Genomic DNA, 15,506 nt, shown 5'->3' with positions numbered 1-15,506 from the left:
GGTCAGCACAAAATTGTTGTAAAGCTTGAAAGAAGTTATGCTGAAGGCAACTTCAGCAATTAGAAAACCCTTTCAGTGCTATAATTAGTGATGATTTGATAAATGGGAGATAAATAATTTGATTTATATTGCAGTTTAAGTCAAAGATTTTTATCTTACCAGAAACAAAATGTTGCCTCTTCTTTCATTTTAAAAAACAACAACAGGACACCAAATAATTGTTCTGAATAGTTAAAAATTCCAGAACAGGCTTTCATTACTAAAAGCTACAATGAAAGTGTTTTGATTCATCTTCCTATTTCCCAGCAGGCCCTCATGTGCCAAAAAAAAAAAAAAAAAAAATTTAAAAAAAAATCGCACAACACATATCCAACCACACTCTGTGATGTGCCAACAATATCAAAGAGTAGTAGTAATTTAAAGTGAGAAGAATCTTGTGGAAGAGGCAGGAAAGGTCGACTGATTAACTCTAGACTGTTTTTTCTTCCATAAAATCTCAGTCTTTACCTACAAGATCTTTATGACTCCAATGTTTTCAAATATGGCTAAAGCTGGGCCAGCCCTTATATGCAAAACTATTTAGGCATGGAAACAACACTAACAGACTAAAATAAAAATTAAGGAAAAAAAACCTAAAAAGACTTGTACACATTTTCCTTCATTATTCAGACAAATAGCACATTTCAAGAACACATTTGCCATAGTCCCCAAAATCAGTAATAACTGTTATGTAATATCAATTTGTTACATGAAAAAAGAATGTATTATACACATATATTTAGAAGGCCTGTGGCACCCAAAACCAGTTCAAGAAGCATAGTAATACTTTCAGGTTAATATGTTTCTTTAGTATTCTGGTATCATGTTCATAAACATCAGTTCATCATGTGGCCTTCCACCATAAATATTGTGGTAAAAGATCTTTACACATGAATCACATAGTGACGTTTACCACATTACTATGTGAGAAAATGTGTTATGGGAGAGACATCACCTCAGCATAGTTTTAATGCACTAAATTTGAAAACTTTATTTGAGAAACAGAAAGATATGATCAATTGTCCAAGATACATGTTGGATTTTTTTCCCTTCTTTGGTTCTCCATTCCTAAAGCCATCATTTACATGTCTCCTAACTATGGAGTACTCTTAGAAAGTCACCCAGGTTATCTTCTCAACTACAAGAATTAATATTGAACCAAACTAAACTTCCTTAAAAAAAAATAAAATCACACAACCTACAATTCACATATGTATGTATACGTACACTACAAGGCACCTAGAACAGAAGGCAGTTTTGAAAAAAAATAATCAGGCAGAAGGACATGGACTTCAGTTGTTAAGTACTCACAAGTCATTTTTTTATTCTTACTCACACCCCTTCACACTTTCCAGATGCAGGCTGGCAGCCTAGAGTATATGGCCATCTGCAATACTAACCATATAAACTGATTAGATCCAGCTTAGCATTAAGTAGCCATACATGGAAGTAATTTTTCTTATAAATCACCCCTCGGTAAATTCAATCTAACACGCTCAACTAACATTTGGAGAAAGGATCAGAAGAATGCGTCACAATGCCTCACGGCCTTCCTTTTCATATTTTACTATGTTGTATAAAAAGCCACCTACAATTCCTACAGCTACATAATAACAGCATTAACCAAAGGTATAATTAGAAGTTAAGAGGAAGATCTTTTTGTTCTGTATGAATTAAAAACAAACATTGCATTGCAGAAGTTCACTTGTTTATCGGGTTTACTGAGTACATACTTAACACCCATCAGCAGGGATTCTTTGGAGATTCCTGCCCTGAACTATCAATCTAAGATCCAGTTAGCAAGTTTGATTTTACATCATTAAGAAATCTTCATATCAAATACCTGCAAGAGCATAACCACTCCAACCTCCCCTACAGATATCACTTGGTACAGGATATGACCCTGCAGTTAGAGCTACGTAACCATTTTTCTTCCACAAACATACTGGGTCTGCCTTCCTAATATCAGTAAATACCAAAGGTTTTATTGCTCTAACCACATAATTGGCATATTTGACAAGAAGCTCATGGAAGAGCTTGGGGAAACAAAGAAAGTATATATGCATAATTTATTCTAACACAAGACTAAATACAAATAATTTCATAATTATAAATCACAATTTCCTTTTTCAGACACATGTTCTGAAGTCTGCTTTTACTCAGAATGGTTCCTCATCCCTTAAACACCAGCAGTTTGTTCAACATTCAATACAACATTCAACTAAGAAACATGCAACTGCCACTGAAGTCATGCTTTACTGAGCATCGCCATTGCAAAAACACTCAACTAAACATGGGTTGATAACTCTTATTGATTATTGTAGCTATACATCAGCATCTAGTAAAAAGGGTACCTGCTGACATAATCGCTCTTCTAGGTGTGGCGGTCGTATAGCAGTTTAATGGTAATTCACAATACTCGCAGTCTGCAAGAATTTTGTAGTTTCCCAAGAGGAAGATGACCTACCAGATTTCTTTACAATAGGACTGTAAATCGGTTTCGTTAAAAAGGTGACTCAACACCTGTTTAGGTTTAGGCAGATTTTACCTTAAGTAGATGAGAAAACAAAACCCTAAAAATCACTCTAAACTAGAGCAGAAACTCAAACAGGTGTGTAGGAGCCAAAATGCTACAGTAGACTTGTAATTAGTGCTTTAATATGGCATTACTTTTACCACAATGATGTACAGTATTTCAGTTTCTGTATAACACATGGTTAGGGATACAAAGAAAATTGTCTACATCTGTTTTCAGAATCAATTATTTAAAAGCATTAAGATTTATTCCTATTTTGGTCTCCTGCTGACTACTGACAGACTGCACACAGATACAGCTCCTGATATCAGGCCAAAGTTACAACTAATCTGGGGAAAGAAATTCAGCATGGCTTTTTATCTGTACGTTCAAGAAAACAGGAGTCAAAGTTTCACTTATCCAAAAAGATGTCAAACATGGTATGTTGGTATGTTATAGAAGTCACATTAAGAAACCAAAAACTCCCACAAGAGCAAAATCAGATTAACTTTTTTTTGTTGTTCTGAGAAAGAACAAAGTAAATTTGTTATACCACTTAGATTATAAAATTCCATTACTGTTTTAAAAATAAAAGGCAACATGATACCTGGCCTTTAAAAATTTAGAGTCCTGGTTTCCTTTAAGTAATGACACTTAAATTGCCACTTTGCTTACATATGCTTGCGTCTTAATGTATTTTATATTGGGATGAATGACATCTAGTATATAACAATGTTGCTAAGAAAGGAGAAATGTCGACTTTATTTAAAGACCAAAGGATCTCCAATCCTTTCTCATTGTAAATGTTGCTGCCTAGTTTTAAAAGCCTTGGAAAAGCACTCACCTCTGCTCCCTCTCACCCCATATAATCAGTGACAACTTCCAAATATGCAGCAGAACTATAACTACCTGTTAGCAAGTCTATGAGTACAGATCTTATTCTTTTAGGACAGTAAACGAAATATTTTTTAGCACATGCATATTTCTTTTAAATAATTCAGTGTTGACATTTGAAATATCATAACTTGTATTCCTGTTGAATTAATTCATTTTACATGCACAGTACGTAATATTCCTATTGTATAACCACCTGCTTATGGAGGAAGTAAATCTAATTTAGGAAACTAATAAGAAACATTACAAACTCTAGTGTGATAGGATAACAGTATCACTTTCAAATCGTAACTGAGCATACTGCCAGCAGAAAAATCTTAATTCATTACTCCTGCAATAACCACTTTCTTAAAAATAAATAACTCAATGCAGTATTACTGAATAATTAACGTGAACCACTAAAGCAGCAATCAATCCCAAATTAGGTGGAGGGGGGAAGGAAATCACACCTTACATACACTGCTGCTCAGCTACAGTTCTTTTCCAATCAAGAGCCCAGAAAGATACCACATGTCAAATAAATGTTTGGGATGTTACATAATTTTAGTTGAAAAATGGTTTATTACATCTCAGTTTCAGTCCCAGAAGAATTAAAAAAATCCTATGTTTAAAACACAGCACTGTCCTACTCAAGCAATTTGAAGTTTATTTCCCTGACTGGAAACCAAGGGAACATACTCCAGTTTGGAGTTCACATTGAGATGGATAAACTCGATACCTATTAAAGAGATGTCAAGCTTGATATACCATCTAGTAGCTCTTATCTGAAATACGACTGAAATCCATGAATCTCCAAGACAACACACATAAAGCAGAAGGAAGGAGAATAGTAGTTTTCCAAGACACATTATGGAAGCAGCAAAAAGACTCATAAAGCTTAATGACTATGACAGCAGACATTGAAGACCACTTGTGATTAAAGTGGGCCTTCAGTTCTCAAAAAGCTTCTGTTTTCCAGATGGTATTTCATCTGGAAGCTACATTTATTTGGAAGCATGATACTTCCAGAATATAGCATATATGTCAGCAGAAAGAAAAGAACCAAGACTTTTAAATTTTAAGAACACAATCAAAGAGGAAAAAAACCCAAACAAACAAAAAATTAAAAAAATCAATAGTGATTTTTAAATACATCTGCAACCGGTGTATCAGAAGGTCACACTTTTGGGGAAACTCTGCGTATTGATCAGTTGCTTTCTCATAACGCCATAGGATATGCAGGTGGTTGCAGCCAGCACTCATTCCTCTCTCTGATTTTTTGCCTCTGACTTCAGCCAAGAGGCCCCTTTCTAAATCTTCAGTTATTTGGACAACTTCACACAGGAATGAACTGCCATTTTATCAAAGGTAACAAACCGTGACTTAAAATAAAATTTACACACAGCACTAAGCTTGAATATCTACTGCTTAGTAACCAGTAGATAGTTACTATACACAATCCTCCACAACAAATCTAGCTTCAATTAATTCATTTTAAATGCATCAAATCAGAGCACTTCCATTATATGGCTGCAGGATTACAGGGAAAAGAAAAAAAAACCCAAAAAACATCAAAACAACATAGAGCTAACATAAGAGCTATTAACCACATTATTTAAGACTCACATCTCCAAGTATTAAAATCACCTCATCTCTTTTAAACACTGTCCCTATTTTTAAACACTATCTTCCACTAGAACTTCAGTAAAAGATATGAAGAAATAGGAGTCAAAAAGACTCCCATCTCACACCTGCACACTATATTCCTGTAACTTCCTTAGCAGAGCTGGGACAGGTCACATCAGGTATAGCAATTTGATCACATGAAAACACCTACTTGGATAATTATCATCGCCACTCCGCTCAATGCACAGTCACTGCAAAGAGTACCTAACAGAGATGTGGATGGCTGTTACTGAGGAGCGGAGAGCAGTCAACAAAGAAATAACATGGAAAGATGTAGCAAACCCTCAAAGCTTCAGATATGGGGACTGAGAGAGCAGCAAGCTCTGCACAGCAGATCACGGGGCAGACAAGGGCGTACAGATGCCTGGATGAGCACTGACACTGTGGGGTGGCTGGCTGTCAGCTGTATTTAAAAAATTGTTAATCCTCCAAAGTAAAAATTACACAGAAAAAGTGTTCAACTTTGAAGCTGAGTTTCAGCTAAAAAAAAAAAAAGTAGCCCTACAGACTTTTTAGAAAGCCTGAACCTTTCAAAGGAAAACTCCGCTTTTGAAGAAAGGCTTTTAAAACCAACCACAGCAATGCATAAATAAGGTCACCAAAGCCCCTTTACCTTAGTGCTCACGTCACAACCCTGAAACCAGCCAGAAACACTACCTCATTTTTCTGTCATTCCCTATTAACTAACGCTTTACTAAAAAACATAAAAACGTTAAGATACCGATTTTGTCTGCCTCTAGTTTCAACTTTTTAAGAAAAGGTTCCTGCCCGAGTCGTGAGATCTGTGCGCCGTTGAGCTACATCCAAGTCGTGCGTGTCACTGGCACTGAGGGGAAAAAAAACCCCAAACCCTGAGGTAAAGTTTATTTCTGCGAGGGAAACCCCGGCCATGACAGGTTCAGCGCCGCGGGGCTGTCACCGCACGGCAGAGGCAGCGCGGCTGCCTCAGCTGCCGCGGGTGCTAACGGACCAGGTGGCCGCGCCAGGGCGGGCGGGCCGCGGGGACAGGCGATCCGGCCGACGGAGGGTCCCTCGGCCCGCCCGCGTCCGGCGAAGCGGCTCCCGCTGCTGGACGCCAAGTCTCTAAAGAGGCTGGCAAACCGGGACGAGTAGCTTGGGGGTGCGGGAGATGCCATGTCCTCACCCCCTCCCTCCCGCCAGGCGCTCCGGCCTGTAGCGAGCCTCTTCCTCCACGGCCCGGGGAGCAGAGGGCCGCCCCGGGGGTGGGCGTCACACAGCTCCCGGGGAGGTGACAGGCCCCAGCCCGCCCGGCGGCTGCGCTGCCCGCCGGGCGCGGGTGCTCCCTCGGAAGCGCCGAAGGGTGTTGGCCACTCACCCACGCAGGCAGATCTGCGGAGGAGACGCTGAGCCGCACCGCCTCCTCCTCGTCCTCCAGGAAGGCGAGCGCCCGGCCCAGGCGGGAGGTCTTGCCGCCGCGGTGCCTGCGGATCCAGAAGAGCCCGCACAGGGCGATGAGGACCCAGCTGAAGCTCAGCCCCAGGTAGCCCAGCACATACACGGGGAAGATTAGCACGAAGCTCCTCGCGAACTGCGACACCAAACCCGTCACGTCTACGCTCAGCAGCGGCGGTGGCGGCTCCGGCACCGAGTCCCCAGCAGCCGCCTTCTCCGCGGCGGCAGGATCCGTGGCGGACCCCGCGCCAGGGGACTGCTTAGCCGCGGCCCCGCTCATGCTATCGCAGCGGCGGCTCCTACTACTGCTGCCGCTCCTCCTGCTGCTGCTCCTCCTCCTGCTCCTCGGGCGCTGGCTGCGAGCGGGCAGGGGGGCAGGGCGGCAGCGGCGCCTCGCATCCTGCGCCCGGCCCCGCTCGCCGCGCACCGACACCAACCGCCTCCCGCTTCCGGGTTCGGGGCAGCCCGGCCCAAACTGCCGCCGCCGCGGCGGAGAGGGTGGTGCCGCGGGGGGTGGGCTGTGCCGTGCCACCGCGGGGAGGCGCCTCGTCCCCAGCCACCGCTACTGGCGCCCGGCACGAACGCCCTCTCTGCTCTGTCGCCTTCCCCCGCCGCGGGCAGCCGGGCGTTTCGCAGTCCCCTCCCCTCTGCCGGGCCCGAGCTGTCGTTACTTTCTCTCCTTTTTCCCCTCCAGGCCTGCCCTAGGGAGCACGGGTTCGCCCCGCACGACGGCATCCGGGCCAGGAGGAGATCGTGGCCGCCGAGCTCTCCTCACTGTCGCCGGGACCCCCGTCGCCTCGGAACCCCGGCCCAGCTTCGCCTGGGGGCAGCCAGCCCAACCGCCCGCAACGGCCATCGGCCACCGCTGCTTGGCCTCGCAGGAGCAAGGAGGCAGCGTGCCGCGGGAAGAGGGTGGTAACAAGGAAACGGGCTGCTGCCAAGGCGTTAGGGACCGCCACCCTGCTGGCGTGTGCTTCCTCACGGGCAAACCACATCATCTCCCCACTCTCTGCACTCACCTGTGCGCCTGAGTGCTTTCTACCTGTGACATCCTTCAGTAACAAGCTTCGTATTTGTCTTTGTTCTCTACTGAGGGATATTTTTAAAGGACCAACCCATCAGTGGCTCAGAGGACCCAGAGGCAGGTCACTCCACTCCTTGGTTACAACAGGTGTTCCTAAGGCTTTGCTCACGCATCCTCAAGCAAAGGTGACTCTCTGTCATCTCGTTAATATAGAGGATACCTCGGGTGGCACCCAGATCCAGGCTCTTGGGGATTACACAACCCTGATCTGTGGAACAGGCTTGTGCCCTGTATCCCTTTATCATGGTAACACCTGGTTCCCACATCATTCCTCCTACCATTCCTTTATCTTTTCAATAATTGTTATGTAACCACCAGTTTTGAAAGAGGCAGCTGTTGCCTGTTGTTAGCTGTGTGCTAATCAGTTTGCTGGTACGCACTTGCTGATTAAACTCAGCATTTACCAGGAGGTTTTTTTCTTTTTGGCTTTAAATAGCCAACCTTTCACTTAGTGGGAACAAGGGTCCTTTCTCCTCTCTTCAGCTGCCAATCTTCACAAAATTTTTAGGACACTGAGGCTAGTATTTGCAGGCAGGGAAGAGGGGAGAACAAATTTAGCCAATAGACTGAGAAGTTACAAAAACACGTACAAACAGACAAATAGGAAAGCTGAATAAACTTCATTTTCTCAAGAAACCAGTTTCTGGCCATAGACTCATGTTGCTCTTCACCACTGACAGTGTGTTCTCCACCTGTATTATCAGGTTAGTCAGGATGAAAATTCAGAATGACCAAATGATATAAAAAAGGAGTAGCAAAATCAATGATTTACAACTATATGGTAATCCAAGCTTTGAAACGACAATTTACTTACTTTGGATCTTTACCTCTAGAGAACTCAGAACACCTACAGGCTGTAACAGCAAGGGGACTGCAGAGCAGCGTAAGACCCTATAAAAGCTTGTGACCTTAAACTGGGGGTATCGAGAATGACTCTGTGACCCCTTTGGATACCAGTAATGTCAAACTACAGTAAATGTGGGTGGGTTTTTGCATTTATTGTATTCCTCTTCTAATTACTTAGTTTGCTTATATAGACTTTCCTGTAAACTCCTCACTCCTGAATTTCAGTTAACACCTAGTACACATGCCCATATTGTATGTTGGCTCCCTCCATTACAACCAATATGAATATTTTCTCATTTTTTCAAGCCCTTTGTTCTCAGTCTTGGACTCCATTGCTCCATTTTCCTTCCCTAGCTGGCTTCACAGTATCTGATGCAGAATGCAACTATACCACAAACCAAAATGAAAATTAAAAATGAGAAAAAAGAAGTGATTGAATTAAATGACATTTGCCAACTAGCACTTTACCATATGCTGCGTCTTACTCTGCTCTATGTCTCGGTGTGTATTCTGCAAGTGCGCTGGATATAGAATTTGTAGAGGAGTACCCTGTATTAATACTGACTGTATTAAATGTAAAAAAATAATCTCATAGTAGCATTTAGGATGACAAACACATAATTGTAGGCCTGACAGTCTAGCATTGATCCTGGGTGGAGTAATTAATTAGTTGCCATGGAAGTTTGATTGATCAGAACTAAAGGTGGATGATACTGCACCAATCAAATAGACAAACAGAAACAAGATATTCTAGCATTAATTTGATAGCATTTATCTGTAACATTAATAGAAAGCTCTGATAAAGAGGTTACCACTGACTTCTTAGAACTTCTGTAGATAACTGCCTTGGTCCCGCGCAGTATTTTGCTGAAGAAACCGGGTGGTATGAAATTAGCATGCCACTGTTACAATAGGACAAAAGAGTCTTGTTAAAATCAAGATATAAACTCAGCTGCTAGGGGATAAACTAGAGTCAGTTACTATTATAAAGTTTTTGATAAAATGTTCTGCATAAACACAAGTTCTTTATTCTAATCTTTTTGGTGCTGATAAATCATTTAATAATTTTCCCCAGAGTCTTGGAATTGTTAATTCACGTATTTCCTGATCCTATTTTTTAACACTTATGAAAGCAGTCTTCAATGTATGAGGAATTCTTGAAGATAGTCACGTATAGCACAGAGATTACACTGGCTTTTCATCAAGTATCCTATAGTGAATTCTATCAACTACAGACATGATTATCTTTATCTTATTTAGACAATACTTATTCTTTTCATATCCTGCTTTGGAAGTCTGTTGCATTCTTAGAATTTTAATACTTTTTGCTTGCAGTATTCCTTTATACCCATTCTTAGCCGTATGTGTTTGTTCCTCCTTTTACTGGATTACTTTTTTGCTTTTTCAAACTCAATAGCTTGCATCAGAGTCGAAGTGGTGTCATCCTATGTTTATCTTTACCTCGCATCGCATCAGTTTGCCATGATGCTTTCTTTCCACTACATACAAAACTATTCTTCAGAATAACTTCCCAAAACATCTTTTTTATACATCTGGGTTCTTGAGGATGAGAAAAATTGGCAAAATGAAGTTTATATGGTGAAAAAGAAAATCTAAATTTCCCCGACTTCTTTGGATTTCACACAAGAAAAAATGTTTTAGAAGCAATTTTAATTGTTGTTTCTTGACCATTTTCAGTAGCAGTTAATCTTCCTGAAGAACAATTTGATATTATACCTTATTTTACCCAACAGCATTCCTTCAGTCTGATATTTCTTTCTACAGGTTTTTAACTATTGAATAGAAATCTTTATTGAATAGAAATCTGAGAATGCTTACTCAGGAGGTTTTTCCTAAACATTTTGGAATAATTAATGGAAACAGTTTACATGAAGTTTCATCCTAGTAAATTCTTATGATGGAATACTCACTACTTCTGTGTTTGATTTTATCCAGCTGTCTCAACCTGCTTCAGACGATCTACTATATAGCACAAATATTTTCTGCCTGCGTCTAACTATCTGATATATAGCACAAAGAAGAGTCAGAAGATTCTACTATACCTGTTCAGTGCAGAGAGTTTCTGTTGTTTGGAACAAAACCAAATGTGTCTGATCCCTGCTATCACCCAATCTGGCTTCAGTTTCACTGAATGCATAAATGGTACTCTCATGATAAGATCCTCAAATATTTATTGTTCCTGAAGACATAAATACTCTTCACTAAAATGTGTTTCTTAGTAAGTTTTCACAATAATCATCATCTCCTTTTTTTTCCCTCATGGGATTCTTACAAGTTATAGTTGAAAACTAAAGGCACAAAGTTTACTTGAGAGATCCACGTTTTTGCTGTTGCCATTTATGAACCCAGAGGACTGACTACCATAAGCATTTTGAACACTGTGAACAGTCATTTATGAACCTATGCTGATAATAATATTTGAGTTTCTTCTGATCTTCACAAGGCCTCAGCAGAAAATGGTTTAAAAAATGGAAAAAAATACAGCTACGAAGCATAGATCCTAGCAAGTCTCTTCCTTCATACAAAAAAAAAAAAAGTATTTTTTAAATAGTAAAAGAATTATCATTTTTAATCATGGTGTAGGGGTGCCATGTTGTCCCTATGAGGGGTGATATTTCAAATATTTTTTTGGTGTAATGCTGTGGTGTGTCATTCCATACAGAGGTGGAGAAAAAAGTAAAATTGCTTCACAGGATTAGAGGAACATCCAAAGACAAAAAATAGCTCATCACTACATAATGTAAAAAGGTGAATTATTTTATATTCCTGTTTTTCAGGTAACAGTGCCAGTGAAGAAGATATGTGTACCAAGCCAGACAAGAGAAAAGTATGTAGAAGCTAAAATTGTATTAAAATTCCCAGGGCTACCAAAAGCCTTGTGTACAACACTTTTCTTTCCAAGAAAAGCTACAGCATCCTTTTATGCTGTCTAGTAATACAACAGATATGTGCCATTTCATTGCCTGTCTTCACGTGATTCTAATACCCGTTTTTATAAAACCAGTAAAACTACTGAAGTATTCATTTTTTCTACTACATTGGTGAGAAACTGTAGTTTATTTCAATACATGGTGGAAACACTTAAACATGCACAAATTTTAGTTCTGCTATTCCAAAGGTGTTATTCTAGCTTGTGTTCTCATGCAGCAGTTAAACTTCAGTTTGATCCCTGGCTTTAAGATTTGAAAAGTTCTTTCCAAACCCTCTAGTGGTGCCTTCCCACACCTGTAATTTTGCTATAAAGCTGCCTGACTAGTATACTCTAATAGGGGTAAGAAAAAGCTATTGGCAGCCAAAACTGTTTTGGTTTGGTTTGGGTTTTTTTGTAACAAATACCTATGCATATTCTAAAGAGTAGATAGTAGGACCAGAACTTGAAAAAAAGCTTTTTCTTCTGTCCAGTCATTGCCATGACTGTCACATTTGCCACTTTTAGTTATATGTATTTGCTATATTGTGGTTAAAACCAAAATTCAGTTAGAGTACTTCAAGGTAGTTTTTCTCCTTCAGCATGTATATGTAGGACAGTATTTCTGTACAGTATCCGTTACTAAGCAGATGCCTGGTTCCATGTCTTCATAACACTGTTGCCACTTTGGCTAAAAAGCTCTTTGAGTTAATCCAAGATGGCTTGTGAGTGCATTTTTATCTCTGCAGGGACAAGATATAGAATGCTTATAGGTTATTATTGCTCTGCCAAAGACATCTAAATAATTCATAAGAATGTTTACAATATCCATAGATGCTTATATTTAGTGGATGTAGTTTAGCCCTTAAAGGTCATACTTACAGTTAATGGTGGTTTGTTGCTTTTTTTTAATAAGGGCTTTGTTGTTTGTTTATTTTTCCCCTCCTAATTGCTTGCTTCATTTGCCTTTGCTTTTCTGCTACATAAAGGAAAATATTTCATAGTCCCGACAGTGAAGCAGCTTCTACAGCATTTTTAATCTATTCTGAAAACACGAATAGGAGGCAACTGTATCAAGGCTTTGTATGTATTTGTCAACTGCCTATTTAAGGCCAAGTATAAGGGGTTAAATTTTATCTCTCTGAGGTCAGCATGACAAACTCCTGTTAAACTATGGCAAGAATGCTTCTCAAATGCAAGAATGCCTTTTCCTTTGCCTTTTTTTCTCCTCAGTACTCAGTTTTCTATGAATATTAATAATTTTACGAGTAACAGTTACATATTAACCTTTTTACTGTAGAAGGAAAAAAATAGCAATGTTAGAAGTGCCAAGAGGATGTTTCACCCGTTCTTTTAAGTGTTAATAGGCTGTAAACATTTGCTGTGAAAATAGCACACGCCTTTCCTGCAGGCAATCATCGTTTATGTCACGTTTGTTTCACGTGTTTGGTAAGCTGCCACTTGCTCTTTCTTGCAGAAAACAGCTCCGGTATTTGATACTGTGGGAATATTATTAACATTTTTATTTCTACAGGTATTCTTCATACCTACCTCTACCTAACATCTGGGTAAAAGGCAGGTTAAGTTATTGTTCACATTTTTTTCCTAAGTAACCCTGCATGAATTACTAACAGTAAACCAGCTACTATTAGGAATGGTTTCATGGTACACTTAGCCTATAAGAGGTCAGCAGTGAACAGGAGAACAACGGTGCTTGAAGGGCTGCCTGGGTGAGCGCCCCGTCCCCGCCTCACAGGCGGGTGCTCAGCGAGTCCGAACCCTCCCCAGGCCGCCTCCACCACCTGAGGAAACCCAGCTGGGCACCGGGTCGAGGAAGAAAACCTTCCTACAGTCCCGGAGGCGCCGCAGACTGCCTGAGAAAGGGGTGCAGATAGCCAGACGCCATCCCCCCACGCCACGAAAGGCAACCCGGCCTCACCTCACAGCCGGGCGGCCTCTCCCTTTCCCACAATCCTGTGCGGCAAGCAGCACCCGCCCACTCTCGCGGCGGGCCCCAGCGCTCATCCATCGCTCGGGCGATCGGCTGCTTCCCCCTGGCCGGCTGTTGCTAGGCAGGCCCGGACGCAGCCGCCGCGGTTTCCTGCCCGCTCGGAGCGGCTGGTAGAGGCGGGTCGCGGCGCCCCGCCCGCCCCGGGCATGGAGGGTGACAAGGTGAGGGGCCGCTGGGAAGCGGTCGGGGCTCCGGGGAGTCGGGAGAGCCTGTCGGTACCGCCCAGGCCCGACTCCCCGCGGACACCGCGCGAAGGGCACGTCCGCTTTCCCTCCCCTCCCGGAGGGCCCTGAGGAGGCGCCGGGGTCTGCTCGGCCTCCCCCGGCCCTTTATACCTCATACGATCCCCTCACGCGGCCGCGTCTCGCTGCTTCCACTCGTGTCCCCTGGCGTTGACTAAGCCAGGGAATCTGAGGGGGCAAAAGCAGGAGCCAGCCCTAGTGTTTTTTCTGCTGCCCCTGCGAACCCCCACGGCGCTCCCTGGGCACCGCAAGTCTCCTTGGTTTGTCAGCAGGCTGATGAAACTCTCACCCAAGTAGCGGTAGTAAGGATGTCCTTACGGCCTCATCCTTCTGCTAGGGGAGTAGCAGCCACAGATCCTTCTGCAGGAGAGGATAGGTGGTTTATGAAAATATCCAAAGCTGTTAATGCTTCAGATTGTGGATAAAGTATATTTAACAACTGATACTTCTGTAACTGCTAGTTGTTGGGGTTTAGTCCTTTAGGAACCCACATAACTTTTACATGATGGTGTTAAATTATGGAAAGTTTGTAGAGCTCCAAAATAAAGGAAATGAAACCATGCGGACATGCTAACATCAATTATTGTGTTACATAGTCACTTGAAAGAGCAGAATTATGAAATCACTTTTATTACTGTTGTGTGTGTGAATCTGGATTTTGCAGCTAATTACTTTGTGGTCATGCTGAATAGAAAATGGAGTAGGAAGTGAGTAGAGTGTAGTAGGAAGTAGAGTGACTGGGCAGGGCATGTGAAATTGTGTGTTAGGACCACTGAAAACCTTCATTCGGATATCATTTCAGTAACTGTGCTACATCAATAACCTTTTTACTGTAAAGAGGTGGGTCAGTGAATTGTGATGGAAAGTTAAACTTTGATCTAAATTTTTTCGGGTGTGTTGGTATAACACTGCGAAAGACCCAGAGGCAGTTGTACTACAGCCACACTGGATGAGAAAGAATAGAAACAGCAAAAGGAGGCTATCAAATCAAGTCTATCACTCATGCTGTTTATGTATTTGAGGGCTCTCAAATAGACAGCTCATATTGGAAAGAAAATAATTATTTATATGTAAAAAATAAAGTGCTTTTCTCTGGTTTAAAAACTACAGGCATTTTACTGTGTTTCTTTTACTTTGTAATCAGTTAACTGAGTCCTTAACTTAGTTAAAAACTTACATTAAGTTCCGAAAACCTCCAGTCTTTCTTGGTTGTGAGTGGCCTCTCTTGAAAAGTTTGTCTAAAGTAGCAAGGCCTCCTGTTCCACTAACTTCATAGTGCAACATACTTATTGTTTAAAGGACAGATTCTTAAATGTTAAAAACTTTCATAGCAGTATTTGAGTTCAGTAAATCTGTGGCCTTTTATGTTGCTCACAGGTGGATGAATTAAGTTAAACCCCAGCATGGTTTAAATAATCTTAATCTGGATTTAAGTGAGTGTGTAAGGACTTCTAAATTAGCAGACGGGTGAGAAACTTCAATAAATCCTTTTAAAGTTGGATAAATAAAACCTTTTAAATGTTTTAAACATTTCTTTTTGTGTGTACAATGATTACTTACAGAGGGACAGTGATCTCAAAGGTATTAAGTTTATTTAAGCTTTATAGAAGATCTTTTTCTATTTATTTCTGTGCTAGTCTCCTGCAAAAGCAGAGAAGTAAGTGGAAAATCATCATATATAAAAGTAACACATTATAGTGGTGATGAAAACTGCAGACCGCAGAAAAGTGGCAAATGGACCTTTCTGGGCACTAGAGAATCGTCTCTAAATGTTTGCTGCATGCTTTTTGCCTCAGCTTTGAAAGAAATCTCAAACTACCTTATCTGATATTGTCTATTGGTTGTACTAGTTTTACGCTATTAACATC

The 15,506-nt window shown here is 41.4% G+C and overlaps 2 protein-coding genes and 1 long non-coding RNA gene across 4 annotated transcripts in view; 2 read left to right on the top strand and 1 right to left on the bottom strand.

Annotated features, from left to right (window-relative positions):
- The window catches only part of ESYT2 (extended synaptotagmin 2), an 86,183-nt gene extending 79,107 nt beyond the window's left edge, over window positions 1-7,076 (bottom strand). The window contains exon 1 of one of the 2 annotated variants that reach the window (XM_054817061.1): window positions 6,450-7,076. In XM_054817061.1, coding sequence (XP_054673036.1) covers window positions 6,450-6,806 — 357 coding nt within the window. In that variant the 5' untranslated portion in view covers window positions 6,807-7,076. The remainder of the gene's footprint in view (window positions 1-6,449) is intronic. The other variant, XM_054817063.1, reaches the window with a different exon arrangement.
- On the top strand, window positions 6,478-10,839 carry LOC129203100 (uncharacterized). The gene is made up of 2 exons (XR_008575912.1): window positions 6,478-6,614; window positions 7,221-10,839. It is a non-coding gene; the product is annotated as an uncharacterized LOC129203100 (long non-coding RNA).
- Window positions 10,840-13,437: 2,598 nt separating this feature from the next.
- DYNC2I1 (dynein 2 intermediate chain 1) overlaps window positions 13,438-15,506 on the top strand; it is a 37,801-nt gene continuing 35,732 nt past the window's right edge. The window contains exon 1 of the mRNA XM_054817060.1: window positions 13,438-13,557. Within this exon, the coding sequence (XP_054673035.1) occupies window positions 13,543-13,557 (15 nt within the window). The 5' untranslated portion in view covers window positions 13,438-13,542. The remainder of the gene's footprint in view (window positions 13,558-15,506) is intronic.

Source organism: Grus americana, chromosome 2, assembly GCF_028858705.1.
Source record: "Grus americana isolate bGruAme1 chromosome 2, bGruAme1.mat, whole genome shotgun sequence".
Lineage (NCBI taxonomy): Eukaryota > Metazoa > Chordata > Aves > Gruiformes > Gruidae > Grus > Grus americana.
Note: the sequence above shows the minus strand (reverse complement) of the source record. Positions and strands in the feature narration are given on the sequence as shown.